This window comes from Berghia stephanieae, chromosome 11 (assembly GCF_034508935.2).
Source record: "Berghia stephanieae isolate SIO BIC M18660-M18661 chromosome 11, UCSD_Bste_1.3, whole genome shotgun sequence".
In the NCBI taxonomy this organism is placed as follows: Eukaryota; Metazoa; Mollusca; class Gastropoda; order Nudibranchia; family Aeolidiidae; genus Berghia; species Berghia stephanieae.
In genome coordinates, this window is record NC_088370.1 from 3,924,960 (window position 1) to 3,952,823 (window position 27,864).

At 35.4% G+C, this 27,864-nt stretch overlaps 2 protein-coding genes across 3 annotated transcripts in view; one reads left to right on the top strand and one right to left on the bottom strand.

Moving 5' to 3' along the window:
* LOC144957056 (uncharacterized) overlaps positions 1-7,991 on the top strand; it is a 14,879-nt gene extending 6,888 nt beyond the window's left edge. Inside the window, exon 3 of the mRNA XM_078888013.1 lies at positions 6,732-7,991. Within this exon, the coding sequence (XP_078744139.1) occupies positions 6,732-7,586 (855 nt within the window). The 3' untranslated portion in view covers positions 7,587-7,991. The remainder of the gene's footprint in view (positions 1-6,731) is intronic.
* A 13,122-nt stretch (positions 7,992-21,113) lies between these two features.
* Positions 21,114-27,864, bottom strand: LOC144957057 (uncharacterized). Of its 2 annotated transcripts, none has more exons than XM_078888015.1 (3): positions 27,785-27,864; positions 25,169-25,809; positions 21,114-24,574 (listed from the first exon to the last, which is right to left on the bottom strand). In XM_078888015.1, exons 2-3 carry the CDS (start codon positions 25,688-25,690, stop codon positions 24,047-24,049), a joined length of 1,050 nt encoding a protein of 349 aa, XP_078744141.1. In that variant the 5' UTR covers positions 25,691-25,809; positions 27,785-27,864; the 3' UTR covers positions 21,114-24,046. The 2 variants fall into 2 exon arrangements, with proteins under 2 accessions (XP_078744141.1, XP_078744142.1); XM_078888016.1 differs by having other exon boundaries at positions 27,543-27,845.

Here is a 27,864-nt window from a genome sequence, read left to right on the forward strand (position 1 = left end):
GTGAATGAGTGTTGGATTCCCATGAGTTTCATGGTTTCATGCATCATATGTGATGTAAATTGGGGTCCATTGTCCGACAGTATCTCATTTGGTATGCCTATTCTAGTAAAAATTGTCATCAATGCTTCAGCTATGTGATCCGATGTAGTTGATTTCAATGCTATCGCTTCTGGCCACCTGGTTGCGTAATCGACTAGTGTTAGTATGTGTGTATGGTTTCTATCTGATTTTGTTAAAGGGCCTATAATGTCAATTGCAACTTTTGAAAAACTTTTTCAATAACTGGGGTTGTCTCTAATGGCAATCTCGGTATTCTGCCTTTTGCGACTCTTCTTTGGCATGTGTCACACGATTTCACGTATTCTCGGACGTCTTTAGTAATTCCAGGCCATGTGAAATTCTCGGATATTCTCTTCAATGTGGAAGAGCTCCCAAGATGTCCAGAAGTTATTGAATCGTGCGCTATTCCAAGGATTTTGTTTCTGTAAATACTCGGCGTGACCAGTTGTTTAGCTATTTTGTTTCTTTTCCTATGTAACCTGAACAGAATATCTTTTTCAATGATGTATTCAACTTTTGATTTCGTTCCTTTGTTTGCGATATTGAAATATGAAGTTAAAGTCGGGTCCTTTTTCTGTTCTTCAATGAACCTGTTCCTGTCAAATTGTTGTGGTTCTAGAGAAATAGTCATTGGCTTCTCTGTTGTCTTAGTCATCTTTCTTGTTCTGCTAGACAAGCTGTTTCTTGGGTTAATGACCATTCTTTTACATCTGTTGGGTTTGTCTTTAAGACCTTTTATATTGCCAACAATAACATCAGCGACGGGGTTGGGAAGTATACAGCATTCCACTATTCCTGTATAGTATGGGGTTTCTATGTACACGTTAGCTGTTTCAAAGGTTTCGACTGTGCCACTGAATGTGATGCATTGTACCGTTTTTCCAGTTTTGTCTTCGTCATTGATCAAAGATGCTTTTATTCCTACTGTACTGCATCCTGTGTCTCTCAATATTTTGCAATCAGTTCCATTAGCTTTGCCTTCGCAAAAAAATAGCGATCCTGATTTGTGAGTTTGTGTTAAAAGTGACATACCTTTCACGCAATACACATTTATATTTTCTCCTGACATTATTCGTGTCTGATTATTTACACTGGTTTGGAGTGATGCATTTGCAGTTTCTTTCGGATATCCCACGATTTTGTAACATTTGTCTGCTGTGTGGCCTTTCATTCCACAATATTGACATTTAATTATAGGTTTGTTGGTTTTCTTATACTCAGTATTATTGTCAGTGCTATTTCTTGTTTTGTTTTGATAGGGTCGGCTATGGTCTCTATTGAACTGTTTGTTCCATGGTTTGTTACTATGATCATCTTGTTTCACTTGCGTGTTCCGAGTGATTGATCGGCTCGTTCTATTTGAGTACTGAACTTTAGGTGTACCTGGACTCTGAGCAGCGGCAGCGTAGTATGGTTCCTTCAATGTTCTGCTAAGGGGTGTCAATGGATGTGCGCTGTTAAAGTTTTCTGCGTAGATTTTTAATTTGTCCAAGTTTTCTGGCTTTCTCTCTTTAAAGAATGCGACTAAATCTGGGTTGCAAGCTTGATAGATTCGATTCTTCAGCGTGAGATAGTAAAGGCCTGCAAAGTCGTCTTGTTTTACGTTTGCCAACTCAAGCCACCGATTTAGAAATTGAGTAATTCGGTTCACGAATGTATTAAAGTCTTCTCCACTTTCCGGTTTTGCAGTGTGAAACCTTTCCTGGTAACCATCTTCCGTTAATCTAAATCTTTTTAGTAGAGCGTCTTTAATTTTACCATAGTCATCTGCATCTTCAGTTGTTAAGGTATAGAAAACTTTTAGCGGTTCTCCGGATAAGCAGTTAATCAAGGCTGTGGCCCATTTGCTTTCTGGCCAACGATAACCTTTAGCCTGAACTTCGAATCGGTGTAAGAAGGATTCTAGACAGTCTGAGCGTTCATCGTATGTTGGCATGCGTGGAAGTTTCACGAAAAATTCATCACTATTATTATGTTTTCTTTCATGACCGGTTTTTGTTTTTTCAATTTCCAGCATCATTTGGGTCCTTTTGGTTTCTTCTTCTGCTAAAGCTATTTGTCTTTTTAGTTCCCTTTCTTGGACTCTTTCTTCTCGTTCTTCTCTACGTATTCTTTCTTCGTGTTCTTTTTCTTCTCTACGAATTCTTTCTTCGTGTTCTTTTTCTTCTCTACGAATTCTTTCTTCATTTTCTTCTCTACGAATTCTTTCTTCGTGTTCTTTTTCTTCTTTACGAATTCTTTCTTCATTTTCTTCTCTACGAATTCTTTCTTCATGTTCTTTTTCTTCTTTACGAATTCTTTCTTCATTTTCTTTTTCTTCTTTTACTTTCTCTTCGCACCATGAAAATATTCTTTCCTGGGGTATTTCTAAGTCCTTTGCGAGACTTAAGTATCTTTTATATGCTTCCATGTTGCAATAAATTAGTTACGATGTTTTATATATATTATATTGACAGGATACTGTTACTGACTGTTTTATTTATTTACACTTACTGGAATGAACTGTTCTATTTTTAGAAATCTCTCTCTCTCTCTTATTTCAACTTATTATGTATGTTGAATTTGATGCTTTTTATCGTTATATCTTATAAAGCAATGTGTCAATACAATGCGTAGTTATGACTTGAGTCCATAACAATGTGTCAATCGCGTGTACTCTAAACTATGTTACTACGAAAAATGTATCACCAATGTGTGTGACTCGTCGTTAGTTTGTGTACAATTATTCGCAATGACGCTAATATACTAGAGTGTGATAACAATAATAGGATGCCAAAATAATCCCAAGTTATCTATCACTAAATATAACACGACGGCTAGTAGACTCCTTTTATTATTATTTAGTTTTTAAAGACTCACTTTTCAGAACATAATATATAAGTGTTTTTCGGTAACAGTAATATGCCAAAAATGCATTTAAAACAAATCACTATGCAAAACAAATCACGATGTCTATAGTTACTATGTGATGCCCAACTCATGTAAAAGAGAATAATGAAGGATATATTTACCAACTCAGTTCGTGGCTGGGACCTCTCTCTTGTTCAATGGTTGTTCAACAATTGTAATTAGGCATTGAAGAGTGTTTAACAGTGATGTCTGAAATACAAAACAATAAAATATCGTAAGATTTACAATAGTTATAAAATGTGTTCACAACACTGAGTGATTGGATGATAGGTGAATGAATCGTTATGGAATGTAAACATATTGAAAACAATTCATGAATGAGGAAAACAACAAAATGAAATGAGTGATATAATAACAAAGTGGACAAGGAATGAATGAATGAATGAAAAACTGAGTGAATAGATGAATGAATGAATGGATAATGTATGAATGAAAGAATGAAGGGAGGAATAAATGTATGAATGATTGGATAAATGAGTGAATAAACGAATGAATGGATGAATGAATGAATGAATGAATAAATGAATGAACAATGAATGAATGAATAATTTATAAATGAATAAATGAATGACGGAATGAATCAATAAAATGCTATTCAATTTGAATGAAAGAATGAATGGATAAATTGCTATTCCATTTAAATGAAGAAATGAAAAAGAAAAAAAAATAAACCTGTAAATAGGGAGTTCAATTAAAATATGATCAAGTGGGGCAATTAAGAGTTTTACAATTTAAACTTTAAGGTTAGATGAAATAGATATAAGTAACTAAATAAATTCAATTCTTTATATGTGTCCCCTCCAAAATGTCATGGTCTCAAGTGAGTAAAGAGCTACTCGACTATGCATAAAGATCTATGTAGAATGAGGCCCCAGAATTTACTAGTTACTATAAATGAAAAACAATTAACGATTTGTTTACAATGAAATAAAAATAATGATGAAATTTAATTAAAAGAGATAAACAGTGATCGTGGCAGTTACAAATAGAGATATGAATATTTTACGTAACTTATGATAATATGTCAGGTTCATAAGTTTACGTTTCCAGGCAGTTGATGGGCTTGGATGATCTATTCCTCTGATAACAGGATTGGACTCGTAAAATTCCGCTTCCAGGCAATTGGAAAGAGGTTATAGTGTAGTACAGCGGGCTTGGGTTTGATCCTTGAAGATTATACAATCAAAGTTAAAAGCTCCGGCGTCTTAATGGTGTAGATATAATATCTACAAAGTCCCAAAAGATAAAAATCTTCCAGTATATATATAGGAATAGAGCGACTGGCCGTCCGGCATAGATTGTGGAGAGAAAGTGAGTGTAGAGTGTTAGACCTATCAGCTTTTATAATAAGTGGCTACGTGACAGAATGTAGAACGAAAAGTATTCACTAATTAGAAATTAATTCGAGGGAAGGCTATAAAAGGAAAGACGATCTAATATTAGAAGGTAAAGTTTATCTAAGCCTACCGAAATATAACTGGAGTGAGATGAATTCAGTTCTTAATAAAATAAAATTTAATAAGATAATTGTGAACAATCTTTACTGTGACACTGCTCTCATGACAGCCTAGGTGCTTTCTTTGCTCGTGATCGGGGAGACGGAAGGTTGTCAAAACTTGGTGTACTATTCCACAACTCCAGATACCTAGCGCACTTCTCCTCCCCTTCTCCTGCAGGACTATTCTGGAACTGTCGCCTCCGTAGCTGGAACATGCCCGCTGCATTCCACCCGCTACTGATTATATGGTCGATTATACAAGATAGCTTGAAAGCGATGTCATCAGGGGGCTGAAATACAAAAAAAAATTTAGAAAAGATTGACTTTTTGGCAGACCTTTCACAATAGAGAAAATATTGAACACACACACACACACACACACACACACACACACACACACAAAACTACATCTCACCTTTTATAATTCAGGGGAGGCAGGACAGGCAGAGCTTTTGGGGCTGAAATGTCTTGATTGCTGGTGGTGGGCACATGCAGATTGAGGCTAAAAATGAAAGATGAGAGAATACATAATGAGAATTTTTGAAAGAGCAGCTGAAAATAAAAAAATAAAAAAATCCCTTTATTCATCCCATAAGGGAAATTTGTCTCCAGGGTCTATTCCAAGGAAAGACTGGAATAGCCAAGGCGTCAGCCGCAGCGTAGCGCCGCAAACTAGAGCGAGGTGACTTGCTCAAGGCCACACAAGGTAGCGGGTATTCAAACTTTCGGGTACGAAGCGAAGACCGTACTGCTGGGCCATGCTGTCCCTGCCTAGTGAAGGAAAATACATTTTTCTATTTAATGAGTGTAGCACTTAAAGCTTTGAATATAATAGATTAGACTTCGATTTTTTTCCATATCAATATGGTAAAATCAAAAGATATACGAAAGAAATATTATCAGGAGGACAATGGATGTTGCCGTTGATATATCATTGATATTCTTGCAGGTGGTGAAGATACTGGGTATTTAGGAGAATGCCATACCATTTTTTTTTCTGCATCATCTCGAAGGTAGAGACTATCTTTTTGGGGTCAATGTAGAGGGGTTTGAAGACTGGATAAAGAACCGTTTGCTGCCTTTCCTCGAAGCACACAGCCGTATTGCATTGGACAACGCTACAATTCTGTGGCCCATGATCACCTCAATGCTCCAACTTCGGCAACTATAAAAACTGATATTATTTCATGGCTCCAATCAGACAGCACTACATATACTTATTATTTATCAAAGGCTCAATTATACTCAAAAAGAAACAAACCAGAAACAGTTTTCAAAGCAGACTGTCTAATCAATGATTTTTTTTATACGAGGTTGCGCGACTTCCCCCATATCACTTGTGAGCGCAATTCAATCGAGCTCATTTGGACCCAAGAAAAGGGAAAGATTGAGACGTGGAATACCAAATTTACTTTCACCGACGAGCAATAAATGATATAACAAAAGAAGACTGGGAAAAGGGATGCTCCAACCTCCGCAAACTGGAGGAAAATTAGATTTCATTGGAAAGAGTGATGCCACGAAATCATTCCATAGTCGTTTCATTTCTCCTTTTCCTCATCCTCGTCATTAGGATGTGATGATTGATGTGTCCAGTATGTCTTTGTTGTTGTTGGTGGTGGTGTTGTTGTAGTTGTTGTTATTGCTGAACACATGTACATATTTATGTGGAAACAATGTATCGTAAATTGATGAATTTCTACTTTTGACCAGTTTACATTAAATTTATGTAATCCTGTTTGGCAAAAACACAAGCTATTTCTCTAAATTTTGCAATCAAAAAGATGATGAAAGTGCGTTATGTTCACTTTCATTTGTATTCATCAGTAATGTGTATTGATAGTTATAAAATGTAGATGTCTGGGAGTTAAGGATTGCCATTCGTTCCTTCATAATCAGATTACTGAATGTATATCGTTTAAGTTTCAATTAACCGAACTTCCATTTTAACGAATTCCTTCAAAATGGATAAGCGGAAAATTCACAATTTTGATACAGTAAATCATCTGTGAGTTACGATCCTTACCGGTTATCGATTTTAATATAGCTGTTATAAGCGAAATTCTTTCCTGTTGTTTACAATTAATGAAAAAATATTTTTTGATTAATTAAGACAAATTGATTCAGAGGTTCATACAAACTGTTGCAGCTGTGCATTGATGGGCAGCTGAGAAAAAGAAGAAAAACACGCGCCACTTATTAAAAATCTGACTATAATTGTTATGCCTACTTTAATGCGTTTTTTTCCTATAATTCTTTTCAGGACCAATGTACGTTGGTGTCATGCGCCCCAGGAAAATTATATAGGAATGATAACGAGTCATGTGAAACGGCTATAAAATGGATCCGAAACTTACTCTATGTTATTTATCTTGTGTTTGTACCAGAAACGACTATTGATTCTTTCCTCTTTGTTGAGATAGGCACATTCCTGAATTTGGGTTTTAAGGACATTCTGAAAGATTGGTTCCAATTTCATTATCTATATGAATCCAAAGAGTGTAGCAATGAAACTGGACGACATGAACGTATGCAACACATTAGAGTCATATTGACCATATCATCAACAAGAAAAACACAAAGAGATAACTTTGAAAACGAAACACTGAATATAATAACACAATCACGCGTGTCTGTGACTGTGAACGATTCTTCAAATGGGACACGAGAGATACGACTGCGCTTGGCTTGTCTTGGACCAGATCAATGTGAATTTTACCAAAGGGAATCTGGTTTTTATGAATGTCGCGTAATTGAAACTGCTCAGCTCGGTAATCATTTTGTACATTCAAATTTCATTAGAAACAAAGACACGACCATTCCGTTAACGCCAATCCTAGCATGTCCATATGTCTCCCCAAATCTTATTTCAAAACCTTTTGTTGCTGATGGTGTAATTATATTCCCAATAAAGATACAACAATGGACAATTAAAATTACGGATGTTACCAGCATTCACTACGAGGATGGTAAATTCCACATGTGTCTGAATCATTTCAAGAAAATTCTCAACCAAAGAGATGAAATATCTTTAGAAGACTCAGCTCATCTAATCAACGTACCAGACTTGAGGTACACAGTTGGCGTGTTGATTGCTTTAGTTTTTGCATCCTTATAACGACAAATTCATTTATATTTCAATCGTTACGATGACTCCAGTGACTACACTTCCAATGGTAACCCATACACGTGTTGAGATTTTATTCTCTGGAATACTGGATATTTTAGAAACCTTGGTAGTATACTCATTGTGATAAGGCATAGCCACATATAGTTAATGCCAAACAGCATGATCGGTCAGCCCTATAGTTTTGTGAGTATTCACCACAGTGTTTGACGCAGAGAGGTAGTAGAATTGCATTTAAACATCGAAGAGTTTTTTTTTTTTCAACCAACCGTGTTAAACTGGTGACCGTAGATGAGAATTTTGATTATCAGATTGGCGTTAAAGATAAGTATGGCATATGAGTGCAAATGTTGTTACTTAAAACTCGAAGAAATAAATAACAATAGTCAACTGGAATTGAAGAGTCAATTTAATTAACGAAAACAAGGCTGTGGGCGTTTCGGGGTTTCTCCTTTTCCATCAAAACACGGTGAATGAAACACTAAAGACGAATGAGAGATGGCAGACTGGCCTTATCAGGGCGAATAATATCGATTATTCTCCTTACCTTTCCCATCGCCATTCTCTCATCTCTCAATTAAATTGAACTGGTACACTTCCCACTGCATTCAATCGTGTTCTCGGGAGAAGGTAAAATGTTTGCTAGAATCAAGCGTTCCGTAATCCGATGCTCGTAGGATGTATCGACTTAAAGATATGTTTTGTGTTTTTAAGGGTTTTACGGCACTTGCAACACATTTAGGTCATATCAGCGCCAGTAAAAAGGAAGAAAATAAGATAGTAAAAAGTTATAGAAATACAATTAAAGTGGCCAAGAAAAGAGAAGACAAAAGGGGAATTGGTTCAAATAGGAAACAGATGTAGATTCCAAGAGCACACTATCAAAGCACTTAGTTTGAGATTACCTAAAAGTCTCATCCAGACAAAAGCACAGGTCCCCACTAAGAGGAATACACTCCAATGTTTTACAAATCGTATAAACTATAAAGAAAACATAATACAATGCATAACAGAGAGATGATTTACAAGGAAAAAAATATCATCTCCCAAAACAATAACTATGCATTTGACTGTTTCCCTCCCAGTCAAGGTATCCGGCCAGGGCCAGGACAAAACCAAGTAATCTCATTCCAAGACAAAGACAGACAGCTAGTTGGAAAACAGATATAGGGGGATAGAAGACACAGTATGTACCTCCCTGCCCACTATGGAAACTTAAAGATAAGCGTGACATATTGCTGATCGTGCTGGAATCCAGCGAGTACTGTATAATCACACTTATTTATTACCTCGTTTGATACCCCTATGTCAACAGAAGTTCCCAATAGATCAGTTGGTAGAGCACTCGCTTCACGCGCAAAGGGATCGTGACAGATTCCTGGTGCAGGCGAATCCCCCCCCCCCCCCCCCCCAACCGTCACCAGCAGTTTCGGTAGCTGGGTCTGTTAGATCTGACGGAAAATACTTTGCGATAGATTAGCGTCCTATCCAAAAGATAGCAAGCAATTGCTATTATCCGTTTTTTGATATAGCACAAGGATAAACTCCAGCTCCATGAGCCTAATGGCTCTGGAGGACTACAACATGGAAACGAATAACCTTGTAGAACTTTCTCTTCTTTAACTTGACGGTGGGTAAGCACACCATAAGCCGCTCCGGTGGGGTCTAAGTGGTACCGAAAGTAACCGATGTGTAATTTCAGTCATCTTTTATTTGTTACAATGTCTGAAGTCTACACATTTGGCTGACGCAGACAAGGACAAATACAGCATCAGGGAGGCCTGTTCTCATTCGTCATTTATTCGTTACTTGCGAGTTAACGATTTCGAAGTTTTATTTCAGTCGCCATGTTTGTAATGATTGGCTGGGAGGGAAACAGTCAAATGTTTAGTTAAGAGTTTTGGGAGATGATATTTTTTTCATTGTAAATCATCTCTCTGTTGTGCACTGCATTATGTTTCTTTATTATGTATGGTTTGTAAAACATTTGAGTGTATTCTTCTTAGCGGGGACTTGTGCTTGTGTCTGGATGAGACTTTTAGTGATCTCAAACTAAGTACTTTGATAGTGTGCTTTTGGAATCTACACCTGTTTCTTATTTGAACCAATTCCCCTTTGTCTTAACTTTTCTTGGATGCTTTATTGTAATTCTAGAACTTTTTACTAATCCATTTCTTCCTTTTTAATGGCGCTGATATGACCTTAATGTGTTGCACGCGCCGTAAAACCCTTAATAACAAAAACAAAACAGGTCCCAACTATGCGGAATACACTCAAATGTTTACAAATCATATGTTAAAAATGAAAAGAGTAACAAAGAGATGATGATTTACAAGGGAAAAAATATCATCTCCCATAACTATACATTCGACTGTTTCTTCCTCAGCCAAGGACTCCAACCAAGGTTAGGACAAAACCAAGCAATCTCATTCCAGGACAAAGACAGAAAGCAATTGGTAAACAGATAAGAGGGGATAGAATACATAGCAAGTACCTCCCTGCCCGCTATGGGAGGTAGGAACCCCACCCAGAGGTCCCGTCTAAGAGGAATACACTCAAATGTTTACAAATCATATATAAAATGTATACAAAACATAATATAGTGCATAACAGAGAGATGATTTCCAATGAAAAAAATATCATCACCCAAAACTAACTATACATTTGACTGTTTCCCTCTCAGCCAGGGTATCCGGCCAGGACCAGGATAAAACCAAGAAATCTCATTCCAAGACAATGACAGAAAGCATGTCGGAAAACAGATACAGGGGGATAGAAGACACAGTATGTACCTCCCTACCCACTATGAAAGGTCAGGAACCCCAACCATGTTGTTGTTTGTTTTTAAGGCGCTTGCAACACATTAAGGTCATATCAGCGCCAGTAAAAAGGAAGAATATGGGATAGTAAAATGTTCCAATATTACAATTAAAGCACCCACGAAAAGGTAAGACAAAGGGGAATTGGTTCAAATAGGAAACAGATGTAGTTTCCAAGAGCACACCATCAAAGTACTTAGTTTGAGACGACCTAAAAGTCTCACCTAGACACCAGCACAAGATCCCACTGAGAGGAATACACTCGTATGTTTACAAATCAAATGTTTTCCAAAAAAAAAAAAAAAAATACAGAAAAGACCGATGATTTCAAAGAAAAAAAAATATCATCTTCCAAAATTATAACTATACATTCGACTGTTTCCTTCCCAGCCAATGACTCCGGAAAGGGTCAGGACAAAACTAAGTAACCTCATTCCATGACAAAGACAGAAAACAGATGTAGGGGGATAGAAGACACAGTAAGTGCCTACCTGCCCACTATGGGATGTCAGGAACCCCACCTAGGTAGTCGATTCGACCAGTATACAGTTTAGAAGAATTGGACCTGAATAGTAAGTTGTTTTCTTTTTTTTCTTTTTTTTTTTTGAAGGCATCACAGCATTTGTGGCTCTTAGACACCCAAGATAAAGTAAGACAAATGGAACTGATTCAAATAAAGAACATACGTTTACAAGAACATAAGTGTACTTTGAGATCATATATAAGTCTCATCCACACACAAGTACAGGATCCCACAAGGAGGAATACACTTAAATATTTACAAAATACATTCAAAACAAACAAACAAAAATAAAATAACAGTACACCGTAAAGATGTGGTTTACAAGGAAAAGATATCTCCCAAAACTGATACAACACATTTGACTGTAACCATCTCAGCCAAGGACTCCGGCCAGAGCCAGGACAAAACCAAGTATCCTCATATTCCAGGACTAAGAGTTGGTAAAGGAAATATACGGGGATGGAAAACACAACATTCATGGCCCCATCCCATGGTACACAGAAAAGCCCAGTTTTGATATAAAACGTAGTCCATCAGAACTATTAGGGAGTTTATTCCAGTTTCTATAGCGTGAAACAAGTAATAACGATTGCTTGTTACCCTTTAAACAGGACTCTCGTCTATTGTTCAGTCTTTCCACCCTATCTAACAGATTAAACTACCCAATCACTGATTAGTTGACTCGGTCCTTTGCATGTAAAGTGAGTGTTCTACCAACTGAGCGATCATGACCCCTAACTCCCTTAAAAGCATTTCAATAATACAACTAGAATTGACCGTGTGATTTGTTAAAATGATGAAAGAAAAAAAAAAAAACAAAAACAAAAAAAAACAAAGCCAAAAACATTGAAAAATTTGGTTTTCCTATCTGTTCAATATGAAATTTATTACTCATCATCACATTTCACAGACATAAGTACAAATATAGCACCAAAAAAAAAAGACAACTCTGGGTAATGACGATGACCATGGCTACGACGAGATGATGATGATGATGATGATGATGATGATGATGATGATGATGATGATAATGATATGTTTTTAAGGGTTACACGGCGCTTGCCACACATTTCGCTAATATCAGCGCCAGTAAAAAGGAAGAAAATGAGATAGTAAAATGTTCTAGAATTACAATTAAAGCACCCAAGAAAAAGTAAGACATAGGGGAACTGGGAACAAATAGGGATCAGATGTAGATTTCAGGAGCATACCACCAATGTACTTAGTTTAAGATCACCTATAAGTCTCATCTGGACACAAGCACAAAATCCAACAAAGAGGAATACACTCAAATGCTTACATTATACATTCAAAATAACAAATATAATAATACATAACAGAGATAATTTACAAGAAACAAAATGTCATCTCCCAAAACAATAACTATGCATTTGACTATTTCCCTCCCTGCTAGGACTCCGGCCAGGGTCAGGACAAAACCAAGTAATCTCATTCCAAAACAAAGACAGACAGCATATTGGAAAACGGGTACAGGGGGATAGAAGACACAGCAAGTACCTCCCTGTCCACTGGGAGGTAGGGAACCCCACCCAGATGATGATAATAACAATGATGATGATAATGATGATGATGATGATTTTTTTAATTTAAATTTTTTTAAAGGGTTTTACGGCACTTGCAACACATTAAGGTCATATCAGCGCCATAGTAAAAAATTCTATATTATAATTAAAGCTCCCAAGAAAGGGGAAGACAAAGGGGAATTGGTTCAAATAAGTGTAGATTCTAAGAGCACATCATCAAAGTACTTATTTGAGATCACTAAAAGTCTCATCCAGACACAAGCACAGGTCACCACTAAGAGGAACACACTCACATATTTTACAAATCATATATATATAAAGAAAACATAACACAGTGCATAACATGATGATTTACAATGAAAAAAAATATCATCTCCCAAAACTAACTATACATTTGACTGTTTCCCTCTCAGCCAGGGCATCAGACCAGGACCAGGACAAAACCAAGTAATCTCATTCCAACACAAAGTACAGAAAGCAAGTTGGAAAACAGATATAGGGGGATAGAAGACGCAGTAAGTAGCTCCCTGCCCACTTCCCAAAGATGATGATGATGATAATAATGACAATGACGTCGATAAATGACGACAATGATGATGATGGCGGTGACGATAATGATAATGTCACCTGAGAGAAAATGTAAAGAACTTAGTTTGGGCTGAGGGAAATGTTGTTTGTGTGTTTGTTTTTAAGGGTTTTACGGCGCTTGCAACACATTTAGGTTATATCAGCGCCAGTAAAAAGGAAGAAAACGTGATAGTAAAAAGTTCTAGAATTACAATTAAAGCACCCAAGAGAAAGTAAGACAAAGGGAAATGGGAACAAATAGGGATCAGATGTAGATTCCAAGAGCATACCACCAATGTACTTAGTTTGAGATCACCTATGTCTCATCCGGACACAAGCACAAAATCCAACAAAGAGGAATACACTCAAATGCTTTTATTATACATTAAAAATAACAAATATAATAATACATAATAGAGAGATGATTTACAAGGAAAAAAATATCATCTCCCAAAACAAGAACTATGCATTTGACTGTTTCCCTCCCGGCTAGTACTCCGGCCAGGGCCAGGACAAAACCAAGTAATCTCATTCCAAGACAAAGAAAGCAATTGGAAAACAGATACAGGGGGATAGAAGACACAGCAAGCACCTCCCCGCCCACTATGGGAGGTCCCAAGTCGATGCAATATGGCAATGGGTGGAAAAAATAGAGATTTTAAAAACCATTGGGTCAGAGGTATGTTCACACACACACAAACACACACACAAATTACATTAAAATTAAAATTAAAAAGTTTTCTGCTCCCAACCTCAAGATATACATTTTTTTATCCTGCTTACGCAATCACATAACATCGAGATTTCTTTTTTACGACAATTCACCGAGTCTTTTTTTTTTTTACAATAAAAAACAAAAAACAAAACAAAAACACTACGGGGAAAGAAGGAAAATGAAAGTTGCACAGAATTAGCGGTATTCGACATGGAAGAATTCTCATTCTTCTCATCAGTGGACTGTCTGCCTGTCAGTCCTTTTGACTAGTCATCTATCAGTTTAATTCCATCATTTAGTAGTATGGGAAGTATTATTTCAACATGGCGGCATTGACTAGAAGCAAACGTTTGGTTGAACTTGGCATTCAACTATTGTTAATGTTGGAGTCCAGACAAAAAGGTAAGACTAAGACTCTAACTCTACTCATGATTTTTCTAGAACTTAGATCTAGATGATAATGTAGACCAATTCTCAGTCACTGAACTCTAGTCTAGTCTCAAGGGTTAGAGGAGAAGGCAATGATTTTTTTTCTGTGCCAATTTTGTTTGTCATATAACATGAGTGACAAAGTCAAAAGACAGCAAAATAATAAAATAAATAAATAAATAAATAATAGATGACTTAAGACTAAAGATTTGTATGTGTATATATTATTATAGTCTCTAGGCTAGCAGATGGCTCTATGATGATGACTATGCACATTGACTCATACCCATACTATGGCATGTACGTTATTCGTCCACATATATTTTCAATATATATATATATATATATTATATATATATATATATATATATATATATATATATATATATATATATATATATATAAGTCAAGATGTAAATATAATATTCAAATAGATTCATATACATATATTATAGTCTCTTGGCGCTTGGAAACAAAAACCAACTTTAAAGTGTTGTGCATGTCGATCAAGGTGAACATAAGTTAAGTTAAGTTAGAGGAGAGGCATTTTGATTCTTAATTTTATACTTAATTAATTCTAAACTTTCATTGTTTGTTTTTGTTTTTAAGGGTTTTACGGCGCTTGCAACACATTTAGGTCATATCAGCGCCAGTAAAAAGAAAGAAAATGGGATAGTAAAAAGTTATAGAATTACAATAAAGCATCCGAGAAAAGGGAAGACAAAGGGGAATTGGTTCAAAAAAGAAACAGGTGTAGATTCCAAAAGCACACTATCAAAGTACTTAGTTTGAGATCACTAAAAGTCTCATCCAGACACAAGCACAAGTCCCAACTAAGAGGAATACACTCAAATGTTTACCAATCATATAATATAATGTGTAAACTAAACATAATACAATGCATAACAACAGAGAGATGATTTACAAGGAAAAAAATATCATCTCCCAAAACTATAACTATACATTCGACTGTTTCCCTCTCAGCCAAGGACTCTGACCAAGGTCAGGACAAAACCAAACAATCTCATTCCAAGACAAAGACAGAAAGCAACTGGAAAACAGATAAGAGGGGATAAAAGACAAAACAAGTACCTCCCTGTCCGCTATGGGAGGTAGGAACCCCACCCAGTAAACTTTCATTCTCCTTCACAAAAGATACTGAGTAAGAAGTGCCCCCCAGTTCCTTCTGCTGACTGAGATATTGACCCAGATGAAAGATTGAAGAAAAACATTGTTTCTTTTTTTAATAGATTCTACGCCTACTGTTTTAAGATTAAATGTATTTTTAAAATATTTGTTTTAAAGCTTCTAAAATACTTTTATACTGGAGTATTTAATATTTATTCATTTATCATTTTTGATGCTAGCATGCTATATATCTGTGTATGTTGTTAGATATTTCAGGCCTCAACCCAATTTTTAAAAAAACAACTTTTCTCACGCATGAAATGCTTTAAAAATGCAATGCTTATTATTTATAAAGTCAGTCGATGCTACTAGACTTACGATTAGAATTCTTAGTTACACATTTTGATAATTATTTTTTAAATAAAAGTTGTTACGATTAGAGGCTAACCTAGTTCTTTACAGAAACTCACGTGAGGCCTCTCCCTATTCTCTCACGTTAATGGTGCATCATTTGCTAGTTCTAATGCTATGTCACATTGAAACCAATTTTTCTAATCAAATCAAACTGTATTTAAATAGAACATTACCTGTAATAGCAGATCACTTGGCAGGAATCATTACAAGCTAATTTCCATTTCTACATTTGAACCAATCAAAAAGTTAATTTCGTTTATATCAACAATTTATTTCAGCACCACCCTCCTCACAAACAAGTAGTGAGGATGAGGGAAGGGGGGGGGGGGGGGAAGAGAAATGCTTTCCAAATTGCCAGCTTTCAGGTTCACAGAAATTGGAATCAGGAACCTAATAAAACAGATCAGTAATTGAAAAGCATATCTTCATCTCTCTGCCCTCTTCTTTGTTTTTAGGTGTTTAACGGCGCTTTCGACACTATTTAGGTCATTTAAGCGCCCGTTTCTGTCTTTTACTTTTATCAATCTTTTATCGGCCCTGAGGGGCCATAGCTGATCAAAACGTGTACTGTTGTAATAAAATCTTTATAAAATCATAATAGTTACATGTTTTTTAAGTAAAAATATCTATTTACAATTTCTGCAGGAGTTCACATTCCTGCAGATACTTTAAAATTGTAAGCGGATCGACCGACTGGAACAGAGACTTCAAGTCTCTGTTATCATAATGTTGTGACCTTATCTGTTCTAATTCTGTACATTCAATTAAAATGTGTTGAACTGTCAGGTCAGTTACATCTTCTGCCGAGGGGTTTTTCATCCCTCTCCAGAAGGAAACGGTGAGTGAGGGCAGTATGTCCGATCCGGAGTCGAGTTATTTTTACCTCGTCTCTTCTTTTTAGCCCCGAGTTGGGTCTGGGGCCGAGGTCACTTTTAATTTGTTTTAATTTGTTATGTACATCTCGACTCCAGGATCGTTCCCATTCCTTTCGGACATGTTTTTTTAATATTGATCTTTAAATCCGCGTGTGGGATTTTACTGCCCTCTTGTAATTCTTGGCTCACTGCCTCTTTTGCCAGTCGATCCGCTACTTCGATTCCCTCTTCTTTAACAAGTCATTTGTTCTGCATTATCTCTCCTTTCTTAATCAAACATCTGTGTTTGTATTAATGTATGACCACCGTGTACTGTTGCATACACTTAGCAAATTTCAGGCTTAGAGTTAGAGAGACATCCAAAACATTTTTGATGGAAAATAGTCTTGCGGTTAAATACTGCCTTAAACATGTCAAATCTTAATAAGTCGTGTAAGCAAGTTTCTATAAAAAAAATCTTGTAAGATGTGAACAATCTTTATTTTGCATTCTCAGGATCCAAATTTGATTGACAATGCTGAAAGTAATCATAGCGAATCTGAAATTGTTGAATTTCATTCTGATGGATTGGTCGACAATATAAGTAAGGTAGGAAAAACCACTTATTATAAGCAGTCATTTTTCTCTCCTAAGATCTAAAGACACAACCAAACCTTATATCATTTTTTAAAATCACATAAAATACAGTTTCACAACTTTCAAAGCACATATAATAAGGTTAAGGACAGGGAGGAATATTAAATAAATGCTGTCTAAAATGATGGATTTATTTCTTAAAAAGATAATTTAAAGTCAAATTCTGGTATATGTTAGTGTCCTCTGTTAAAATATTTCATGTTTAATAATAATGGGATATATTTAATTCTTGATTTTTCTCTTGAACATGAATGGAGCAATAAGGTAGCTACTTATGCTATTTAATCTAATTCTTATGAATTATATTAATGAATACTACTATTTGACATCAAATTTCTAATAAAAAGAATATTATTTTAGGCCTGATGAAAAGTTGCCAAATCCAAGAAGTCCGCGTTGAACCATCCCAACTGAATGAAAATAGGAATGAAAGCAGTATTAAGGTTAGTCTTATTACTTTGTTTTGTTTTTGTTTTTAGGGGTTTTACGGCGCTTGCAACACATTAAGGTCATATCAGAGCCAGTAAAAAGGAAGAAAATGGTATAGTAAAAATGGTATAGTAAAAAGTTATAGAATTACAATTAAAGCACAAAAGAAAAGGTGAGACAAAGGGGAATTGATTCAAATAGGGAACAGATGCAGATTCCAAGAGCACACTGTCAAAGTACTTAGTTTGAGATCACCTAAACGTCTCATCCAGACACATACACAGGTCCCAACTAAGAGGAATACACTCAAACGTTTACAAATCATATAATATAATATGTAAACTAAACATAATACAATGCATAACAGAGAGATGATTTAAAAGGAAAAAAATATCATCTTCCAAAACTATATACATTCGACTGTTTCCCTTCCAGCTAGGGCCAGGACAAAACCAAGAAATCTCATTCCAAGACAACGACAGTAAACAATTGGAAAACGGGTTGGGGGGATAGAAAACACAGCATGTACCTCCCTGCCCACCATGGGAGGTCAGGATCCCCACCCAGTCTTATAACTTTAATTGACGAATTGACCTCATCATGCAACATCAGAGGAACAATTTGAGTAAATTGGATCTAAATCTCCAGTTTCTTATATGTCTGCTTGGCAAGGTACATTTATGATGCATTGCTTTACTAGCACAAGGTGTTAATGAATTTGGATTAGGAGGTTAGAGTTGTGATTTTATTGAGTCATTAACTGGAATCTATATATATATATATATATATATATATATATATAGAAGACTGTCAGCTGGTCTAGGCAAACTGTATAGATACATTAAATGCTAGTCTTTGGAGATGTTCTGTATTTAACATAGAATGTGTCCTGCGAACAGTCTTTGTCTCAGGGTTTCAGGGATCAGGTTAAATGTAATGTAATGCATATTCTGAACGCAGGCTCTTCCTCCAAGGCACTAAATTCAGTAACATCAATGTCAATCACTTAAATTTACACAAATTCACATTTTTTGAATGTATCTTCATTGTTAATGGTTTTAAGTTAAAATCACTGTATAATATCGTACAGGGTGTTCATTGAAATAATTGTCCAGTGTGATGAAAGCCCATGTAGTATGAAAGACGGATCAGATTTGAATTATAGTCCCCTTTTTTATTGACAAAAAAATTTTTATTCGAAATTAGTGTGCAATTATAAGAGGACTGAGATTCTGGGAGTCGAGCGTTTAGAAAATGGTCATTATAAATTCTGGTAGTGATTGGGAAGATGGTTTGATTGCAATAAGTATGTTATTCCTGTTTTAAGCCTTAATAACTATCTGAACATCAACACTCCACAATCTAGTTTATTTAATAGACATTATTTTTAAAAAGGCGATTTGTCCTCAAGGACTTTTTTTCAAGCATTTATGAAATCACTGCTTTTGTCATTATCATCTGGGCAATGAACTTTTCTCTGATTTACATTTCAGAAACCAAAACGAATGTGTAAGTTTTGTGATGAATTTCAAATCCATCTCACTCGTCATGTAAAAAGAAAACACAGTACAGAGGAGGAGGTGATTTCTGCTTTGAAACTATTGGGTAAAGAGCAAAACAGAATGTTTGATACCATAAAAAAGCGGCATTTTAAAGCGAATGCAGAAATTCATCGCAAAGATAAGCAAGCAACTTTAATAAGGGAGAGATGCCAAGGCAATGCTGATACGGTAATGTGTTCTGGATGCTTAGGCTTTTTTGATGGCAAAAATATCTTTCGTCACAAAGAAAAGTATTCTCGTATTCTCGAGTGATGTCTTTATAAGCTGACACAATTAAAATGACTTCTTTGTCAGGCTGTGCAAAAGAAATAGGTGTTGATGATGAGTTTAAGACCAATGTCATTGATAGTTTTAGAAAAGATGATGTTGGAGAGATTTGCAAAACAGATTTATTTGTATTGTTGCTTGGGAAAAAACAATGGGCAAGATCAGTAAAAAAGGAAAGATCCATTATGATGGGTGAGATGAGATTGCTTGCCAACTTAATTTATTTATTACGAGCAAAGTCCGAAAATGAATATGCCTCGGGATTAGATGTGTTGGACTACAATTCAATTTATTTGAAAAAGTTGTCATCAAATTGTGTGACAAAGATGATGGCCAAAAGGCCGGTTTGAAAGTGAGAATCAGATTTGTTCTCAAGAAGGCGGTCAATGTCATGAAAGGGTACTTTGTTATGAAAGGTGTATTTGACAGAGCAAGATTTGAGCAGATTTATAGATGTCCTCAATCTAAATTGGAGCTTTGTATTTTATTCAGCTCAAGTAGAATGTGAATTAAAACGGGGTGGTCTTCGTAAACCAGCAGCCATGCCATTGGAAGAAGATACTTCAACTTTCAAAATATACTTGTTCCAGGAAATGGCAAATGGGATGGCTCGATTTGAACTCTGGGACAAACACAATTTTATTTTCATGAGGAAAATAATTTTGTCAAGGATAACCATGATTAATGCTTGAAGAGGTGGTGAGCCAAGTAGGCTTACTTTAACTGAGTAGAGAGATGCCATCACAGGTGCTTAGACTTAGATCGATCCAAATTGAATCATGGATGTAGACGATCCAATGGAAAAATTGATCGATAATCTGAAACCAAGATGTTCCTGTTTTGTTCTCAATGGACACAATAGAGCCTATAACTAAACTTCTATGTGAGAGGATAAATTGTAATGTTTCTATTGATAATACATATTTGTTTCCCAACAATGGTCAATCAACTGACCATGCCAGTGGATACCATTGCCTTCGGTCTGTTGTAAAACGTTGTCCTGGACTGAAGCAGCCTCACCTCCTGATTGCTGATAAGTTTAGACATTGAGTTTCCACCATGTTTGCTCAATTAGACATTCCAAAAGAACAAAGGACCATTTTTTATCCTGACATGGGGCACTCTGAATCTGTCAATAGAAATGTGTACCAGTGTCCATTGGCAGTGACAGAAATCACAAAAGTGTGTATGTAATTTCTTGTTGAACTCAGTAGACGGTACACCACAGCCTCAAAGAGTTTCATATGAAGAAGGGGAAATCAGCAATTCAGATATTTGTTCTATAATATTACCTCAACAACATGAACAGTCCAGCTATCTTTCTGAGCAAGCAACAGTTAATGAACCAAATGGATAGCTTGCTGGAAAAGGAAGCAAATAATCACCAGAAAAAATGGTTGCTAAACATCAATATACAAAATGGTCTGATCGCAGCAAGTCTGATATCGTAAACTCTTATTTCAAGAAATATATCACAGATAACCAAGAAGCTTATGATTATAATAGGAACTGGAGTGAGAGGCGGTGACGTCACGCGTGCCACGCAAGGAACCATCGCGGCCATGCCCATTGTGGCATGATAAGGCTATTTTGCTTTGGGGCAAACAATACCGGCATGGGTGTGTGTGACCTCACGCTTAATTATTAGCACACTTTGATACACAGCATCTTTCTTTGTTTAACTGCTGAGCACACATTTACTTATATGATTATTCGCTGTTGTTTTTGATTTTTCATTTGTCTTGGTCAAATATATTTAAAAGTGCAAGTAAAGCTTGTATTATAAAATTCAGGAATTCTCTTTGAGACATCAAGGATCCACACACTAACGTTCTCGGGAAAAAAAAATGAACCTTCTAATCAAGCTTGATCGTTGAGAAAAGATGGTTCACACGTGTGTTGTCACTGGTTGCCTTAACCGAAAACAGAAGGATTCCATTAGGAGTTTTCACTCGTAAGTCACAGATGTTTGTTAGCTCATTTTATCTCTACAATCATTAATTTGCTATCAATATTCAATCACAGTCCTCTTGCTCCTTTATCCCCCCTCATCCACACATCTTCTCGTCCGAGACCTTCTTCTGTTATTCACTTTTCAGATGATAATTCAACGATAATGACTTTGAGTCGATAGACACAAGCTGTTCTTGTCGGCTATTTATTTATGTTTTAATACAGTATATAATCTGTGGTAGCAACGGAGCATGTTGTTATCTTTCTTGTAATTTCTACACGTGTATATCAATCAACATTTAATTCATTACTATTGTACAGCTGTTATCTAGATTGTTACTTTTACCGGTAAAAATGGGTGGGTGGGGGTGGTAGACAACTTACCATTACATGCCATTTCATTTCCACTTTGTTTAAATGTGTGAGGGGGTGAAAGGAGGGGGGGGGGGGTGGTTCTATGTAATTAGGCCTTTGAACCTAATGGCTTTTCAACAAAAGAGGGGTGTACAGTAGACAGCTTACCATTGATTGACATGCCTTTTCATTTCCATTTCACTTCACCTCTGAGTCGCTGTACATCATTTTTTTTGGTTTGTTTGTTGCTTTAGGTCTCTTCCAACACAATTGAGGTTATATGAGAGACCGCTGAAACAAAAAAACAAGCAATCTAACAAAAATAGTACAAATGTCAATCAAAATCATAACCTAAAGATATCATAAGCTAAATTATAAATAACCAAGAACAAACAGGCAGAGGATTTACAGTAAAAAAATATCCCCTGTCAAAAATACAATCACAAACCAAAGAAGCAGGATAGGCTAGTAAAGAGAAGAAGAAACGACATCACTATCGGATCGTACACCCATGCGAACATCATAGGTATATGATTCAAGGTTGATGCTCCCATCCAACCACCCGCGCTGTACATCATTCATTATCAATTATCACACAAGAACTTTCGATCTTATTTTAGCTTCACATTTTATTAAAAGATGTCTAAAAGAAAGCACTGTGCTTACACGTTGGAGACTAAAATAAAAATACTATTTGAAGTTGATGAAAAAAAGTTGAGCAAGACGGAGGTATGTAAAAAACATGGCATCCCGAACTCACCTTTTTCATCAATTATGAATGGAAAAACAAAAACCCCAAAGAAATGTTTAAAACACACCAAATTAAAAAATTAAAAAATGGTTACCTACAACGTTATTTAAGGGGAAACAACCCATGATACGATTAAATGAGTAAATTCCTTAAATAGCTACCACTCTTGAAAAACATCGCAAAATGGGAACTTGCTTTAAACCGAAATGGTTGAGAAGGTCCGCAAAATTTCGGTTTAACGTAATTCTACTGTATTTCTGGTGTATAATTTCATTAAATGTTAATGGTACAAATATGTAAAAAGTGACCCAATGGGTGACATAAATCAGATATCTTTGGTGTATAATTTCATTAAATGATTATGGTACAAATAGGTATTAAGTGACCCAATGGGTGACATAAATTATCAATTTTTGGTGTATAATTTCATCAACTCTTGTTTATGGTACAAATATGTATTAAGTAAATGACCCAATGGGTGACATAAATCATATGTTTTTGGTGTATAATTTCATTAAATGTTTATGGTACATATAGGTATTAAGTGACCCAATGGGTGACATAAATCATATATTTTTGGTGTATAATTTCATCAACTCTTGTTTATGGGTAACATCATGTATTTTATATGTTTACTCGTGTTGGTTTTTAATAAATTTTTATTTTAAAATCAAAGTCGTTACAGTCAGCATTTGTTTAATAAATGTGCTTATCTGTGTCAAATATTCAACCTAAGACAAGTGTGCTATTAATTGTTCGAATGCTGGTTAAATCACTTGTTAATTGGTTTTGAGCCAATCCTAATACTAAATTTTTGCTTGAAACCAAATTATTCTCCATGACAAAAGATGAAATCTTATGACATTGTATGTGTGACTTGTCAAGTTCTCTCTAAAACAAAAGGTGCGTTTACAACGATGGCAAACATGGGGTCTTTCTCCAAAGCGAATCTTTCTGTGTACGTGCCAAGTGTTTTACAGATTGAATGTTTTACCGAATAGATCACACACAAACATATTTTGGGGTGAATATTTTTGTGAGCATTTTGTAAAAAAATTCTGACAAATCTCACAAGGGTATTCATGTGATTTTCTAGTTCGAAGAGAGAATTAAATTTAAATCTACAGCTGTAAACCAAACATACATGACTTTTTGTTTTCTCTCAATGAACTTTTAGAAAATGTACATTTAAAGAGAATTTTTCCTCACAAATAATACAGCTATAACTATATGGCTTTATGTTGCTATAGGTTGTGATGTGATAAATGAGTTGGGATTTGTAAGCAAAAGCTTACATAAATCTCCACTTGACATAGAGGACACCTGACTTTCACTTTTTTTTTTAAATCCTGACCACGACAAACCAGTAAAAGCTTATTCATCAAATTCACACTTGAAAAGGTCTCACAAATTGCTCTCCATGGAAGATGAGCAAAGATTTTCTGATTGAAAATAATGGACTTCAAAACCATGAGCAGTTATATGTTAGGGATCAGCAGACAAGGAGTAAGGCTGCTCTTCTTTAGGACTATGTGGCTCAGCGTATTGGCTGGTTGGTGGAATATCCAGTTCCACATGAGGCACGTTGGCAAATGTCTCAAGTTGTTTTAGTTTGGGAAAAGGTTTTTTGCGTGGTCTACCTCCCTTGCATTGAGAATTATGGAGGCGACATAAAGTACATTGGGTTATAGACAAAGAAGGGTCAAATTCACACCATATATGCTTGTTATTTGAAGCAAGTTCTCTTGCAATATTAAGAGCGTTGAGGCCTCGATCTTTTTTCTTGAGGTAGTGGATCCTTGCAACACACTTCTTACAAATATTCTCTGAAAATGTCAGTCCATCTTTTGAAATATCCACATTGAAATATAAAAGAATTTCACGCTTGTAATTGATTGTTTTCAATGTTGCACATCCTTTTGTTTTCTCAGGAGAAGTTTGGACCCTTTTGCAGCATATTCGGCAGAGTCTATTTGCATTGAGACGATGATTATTTTCAGTATGATCCTTCATCTAAGTAAAAGAACAAAAAAAAAAAAGAACATTGATTAACTCCTTCATTTATTCATCATTCTCAAAAGATATGAGATGATCCTTTTTTTTTTTTTATCATAGTGAAGAAGACATTCATTATTATTATTATTATTATTATCATCATCATCATCATCATCATTACTACTATATTATTATCATGATTATTATTATTATTATTTTTATTATTATTATTATTATTATTATTATTATTATTATTATTATTATTATTATTATTATTATTATTATTATCAATATTATTATTATCACTATTATTATAATTCTTCTTCTTATAATAGTAATAATTATTATTATTATCATTATCATTATTATATTTTATTATTATTATCATCGTCATCATTTTTATTATAATATTAAAAAATACTTTATTTGTCCCAAAAAGAAAATTTTGTACAGATGTGTGTATTAAAAGGAGCATTATAGAGAGATATCAATAATGTAGACAACAACCAAATAAAAACAAAAAAAAAAAAAAAAAAAAAACCCAAAAAACTAAAAGAAAACACCAAAAAAAACCACCAAAAATAAACAAACAAAAAAATTTAAGTCACTCACCAACTCTATAACTATAATATTCTCAACTAGTTTCACAGCAGTCTCCGAAGATAAAATATTGCCCATCCCTTGTTGACAATTATACAACTCATCATCCGCATAAAAATCATAATTATCATTAAGACTTTCTTCCTTGCATACGAGATGTCCTGCTGTTTCCAACTTCACTGGTTGACGATCACTGTCATTTTCCATCGGTTCAGGGCCGATATCCGCAGGTTCTTCTCTTATGTGTTGATAAGAAGATAACATAACTCTCATTTCCTCACTCATTTCACTTTGATCAATGACGCGTTGATTACTGGTTGTAGCACAGGGTAGTTCCTCACTTTCACATATTAACGTTTCTGACTCAATTGGATCATCTGTTAAATCTTCCTCCTTATATAAAACTGAATGAATATCTTCCTCAAGCTTAGGTTTGATTACATCATTCCTGTCACAATCTGTCCATTGAGTTTCACCACCAGAGCAGACTTCATTGTCATCTTCATCACTTACGATCTCTGTTTTAATGTCCATTTTTCGATTCAAATCCGATAAAAGTGATTTTGATAACTGGTCAACATTATAAGACCTTCATGTTGTTCCTTTTTGGGTGGTTATTTGATACAATAAAATTGGCAGTCAGAGGAAGGAGTCTGAGATGAGAGAAAAAAAAAGAGAAACACAAGTAAAAATTTGAATACTGCTCCATGCCATTTACATTAATATACAGTAAAATTACTTGAAACCGAAAGAAGCTAAACCGAAAAATACCTTAAACCGCAAAGAATTTAATAAATTGTACCAGTTTCTTCATTATCTTTGTACTAATTCTTACTATGAACCGAAATACTTCTTAGCAGGACTTTCTTTAAACCGAAACAACTTGAGAGCACCTTCTCTTTTTCTCTCTCTCTATTTTTCTTCAAAAATTCGGGAAGGAGGCCACATGTAATAATGCCCAGCGATATTAAACACAGAGCGTAAGTATAAGATGAGGGTGAGGGTGGGGGGGTAGGCAAACACTTCAATCACGGCACTTGGGCTTGGCCAACACCACGATCGAACAGACTAGAAAAGGAAGACAACTGGTGACTGGCAGGCGAAAGAGGGGGAGTTGGGGTGTAGAATCACGCAAGCGAGATGTTCTCACTCGTGTGTTGATGCTTTGGAACTGACTGGATTTTCAACACAACAATAAGGAGGGGGGTGGTAGACAACTTACCACTTACCATTGACATGCCATTTCATTTCCACTTTGTCTAAATGAAAATGTGTGAGGGTGGGGGGGAGGTTCTATGTAATTAGGCCTTTGAACCTAATGACTTTTCAACAAAAGAGAGGTCTGTAGTAGACAGCTTAGCATTGACACGCTTTTTCATTTCCATTTCACTTCACCTCTGAGTAGCTGCGCATCATTCATTATCAATTATCGCACAAGAACTTTCGATCTTATTTTAGCTTTACATTTTACTAAATGATGTGTAAAAGAAAGCACTGTGCTTACACGGAGTTTAAAATCAAAATACTATGTGAAGTTGATGAAAAAAAAAGTTGATCAAGACGGAGATATGTAAAAACAGCATCCCGAAGTCAACTTTCAACAATTTTGAATTGAAAACAAAAACCCCCAAAAATATTTTTAAAGCACACCAAAAAAAAAAACACAAATAAAAAATAAAATTAAAAAAAAACAAAAAACAAACAATTTTTTTAATGGTTATGAAGACGGCATTTATTAAACCATTCCATTTAAGGGGAAACCCATGATACGAATGAATGAGCAAATTCCTTAAATAGTTACTACCCTTGAAAAGCGGGAACTTGCTTTAAACCAAAATGTCTTTAAACCGAAATGGTTTAGAAGGTCTCCAAAATTTCAATTTAAAGTAATTCTACTGTATGTGAATGACATTATAATCTGTCGGATGGTGAAAAAGTTTGAAATGAGATATTGCCAAGTTTAGCTAAAAGATCAATTTTCGTCCAAAATGAGTTCTTGTCATAAATGATTAAATCAACCCTTTTTGTACATCTTCATGAATATCAAAGCTTAATTTCACTTCTAAATTTAAATATTTTTTACAGCAAGTTGAAAAAGTATGAAATTTGAGAAATGTTGCTGGATACCTTTCCTATACATCTGACTATAACTTCATGTAAAATTACCCGATTTACTTCAAATAAAGATTAAAATGCTCTGGAGAGCACATTCTTTCAAAAAATGCAAATCAAAAATTTTTACCTTTCGCAGAGCTCGGGACCTGAGCTCTATAAAAATTGACTGAAACTGAAACTCTTCGTTTCAGAAAAATTCAGAGTCGAAATGAATAGTAAACAAAACAATGGCAGAAAACTAATTCACGTGGGAATTAATTAGGCTACATACCATTGTTTCTACTTACTCCCGACGACTGGACCAAAACTTTCCGAAAGCCGAAAGTGCCAGGGTGGAAATTTTCTTTGATTTTGTCACTTCATGAGTTTACCCTTGCCCTTTCTTCCAGCTTTTCTGTTCGATTGATATTTGACTGAGTGACAAAAGTTAAGTCTGAGTCTCCCAAGTTGGAAGAATAGCTGTGGATTATGGTTAGTGGATAGTTGGTTGATCAATGTAAAATACATAGGTACCTATATCTTCGCAGAAAGCTGAAAGTTGAGTTGTAAGTGTAAGTCGAAAGAGAAAGTTGAAGATATATGGCAGGACTGCC

Bases quoted from the DNA above. Each gene is read 5' to 3' on its own strand.
- LOC144957057 (XM_078888015.1), bottom strand. From the start codon at position 25,690: ATGGACATTAAAACAGAGATCGTAAGTGATGAAGATGACAATGAAGTC. The intron at 24,575-25,168 runs GTGAGTGACTTA...TCTTTTACTTAG, and splicing joins ATATTATAGTTATAGAGTTG to ATGAAGGATCATACTGAAAA.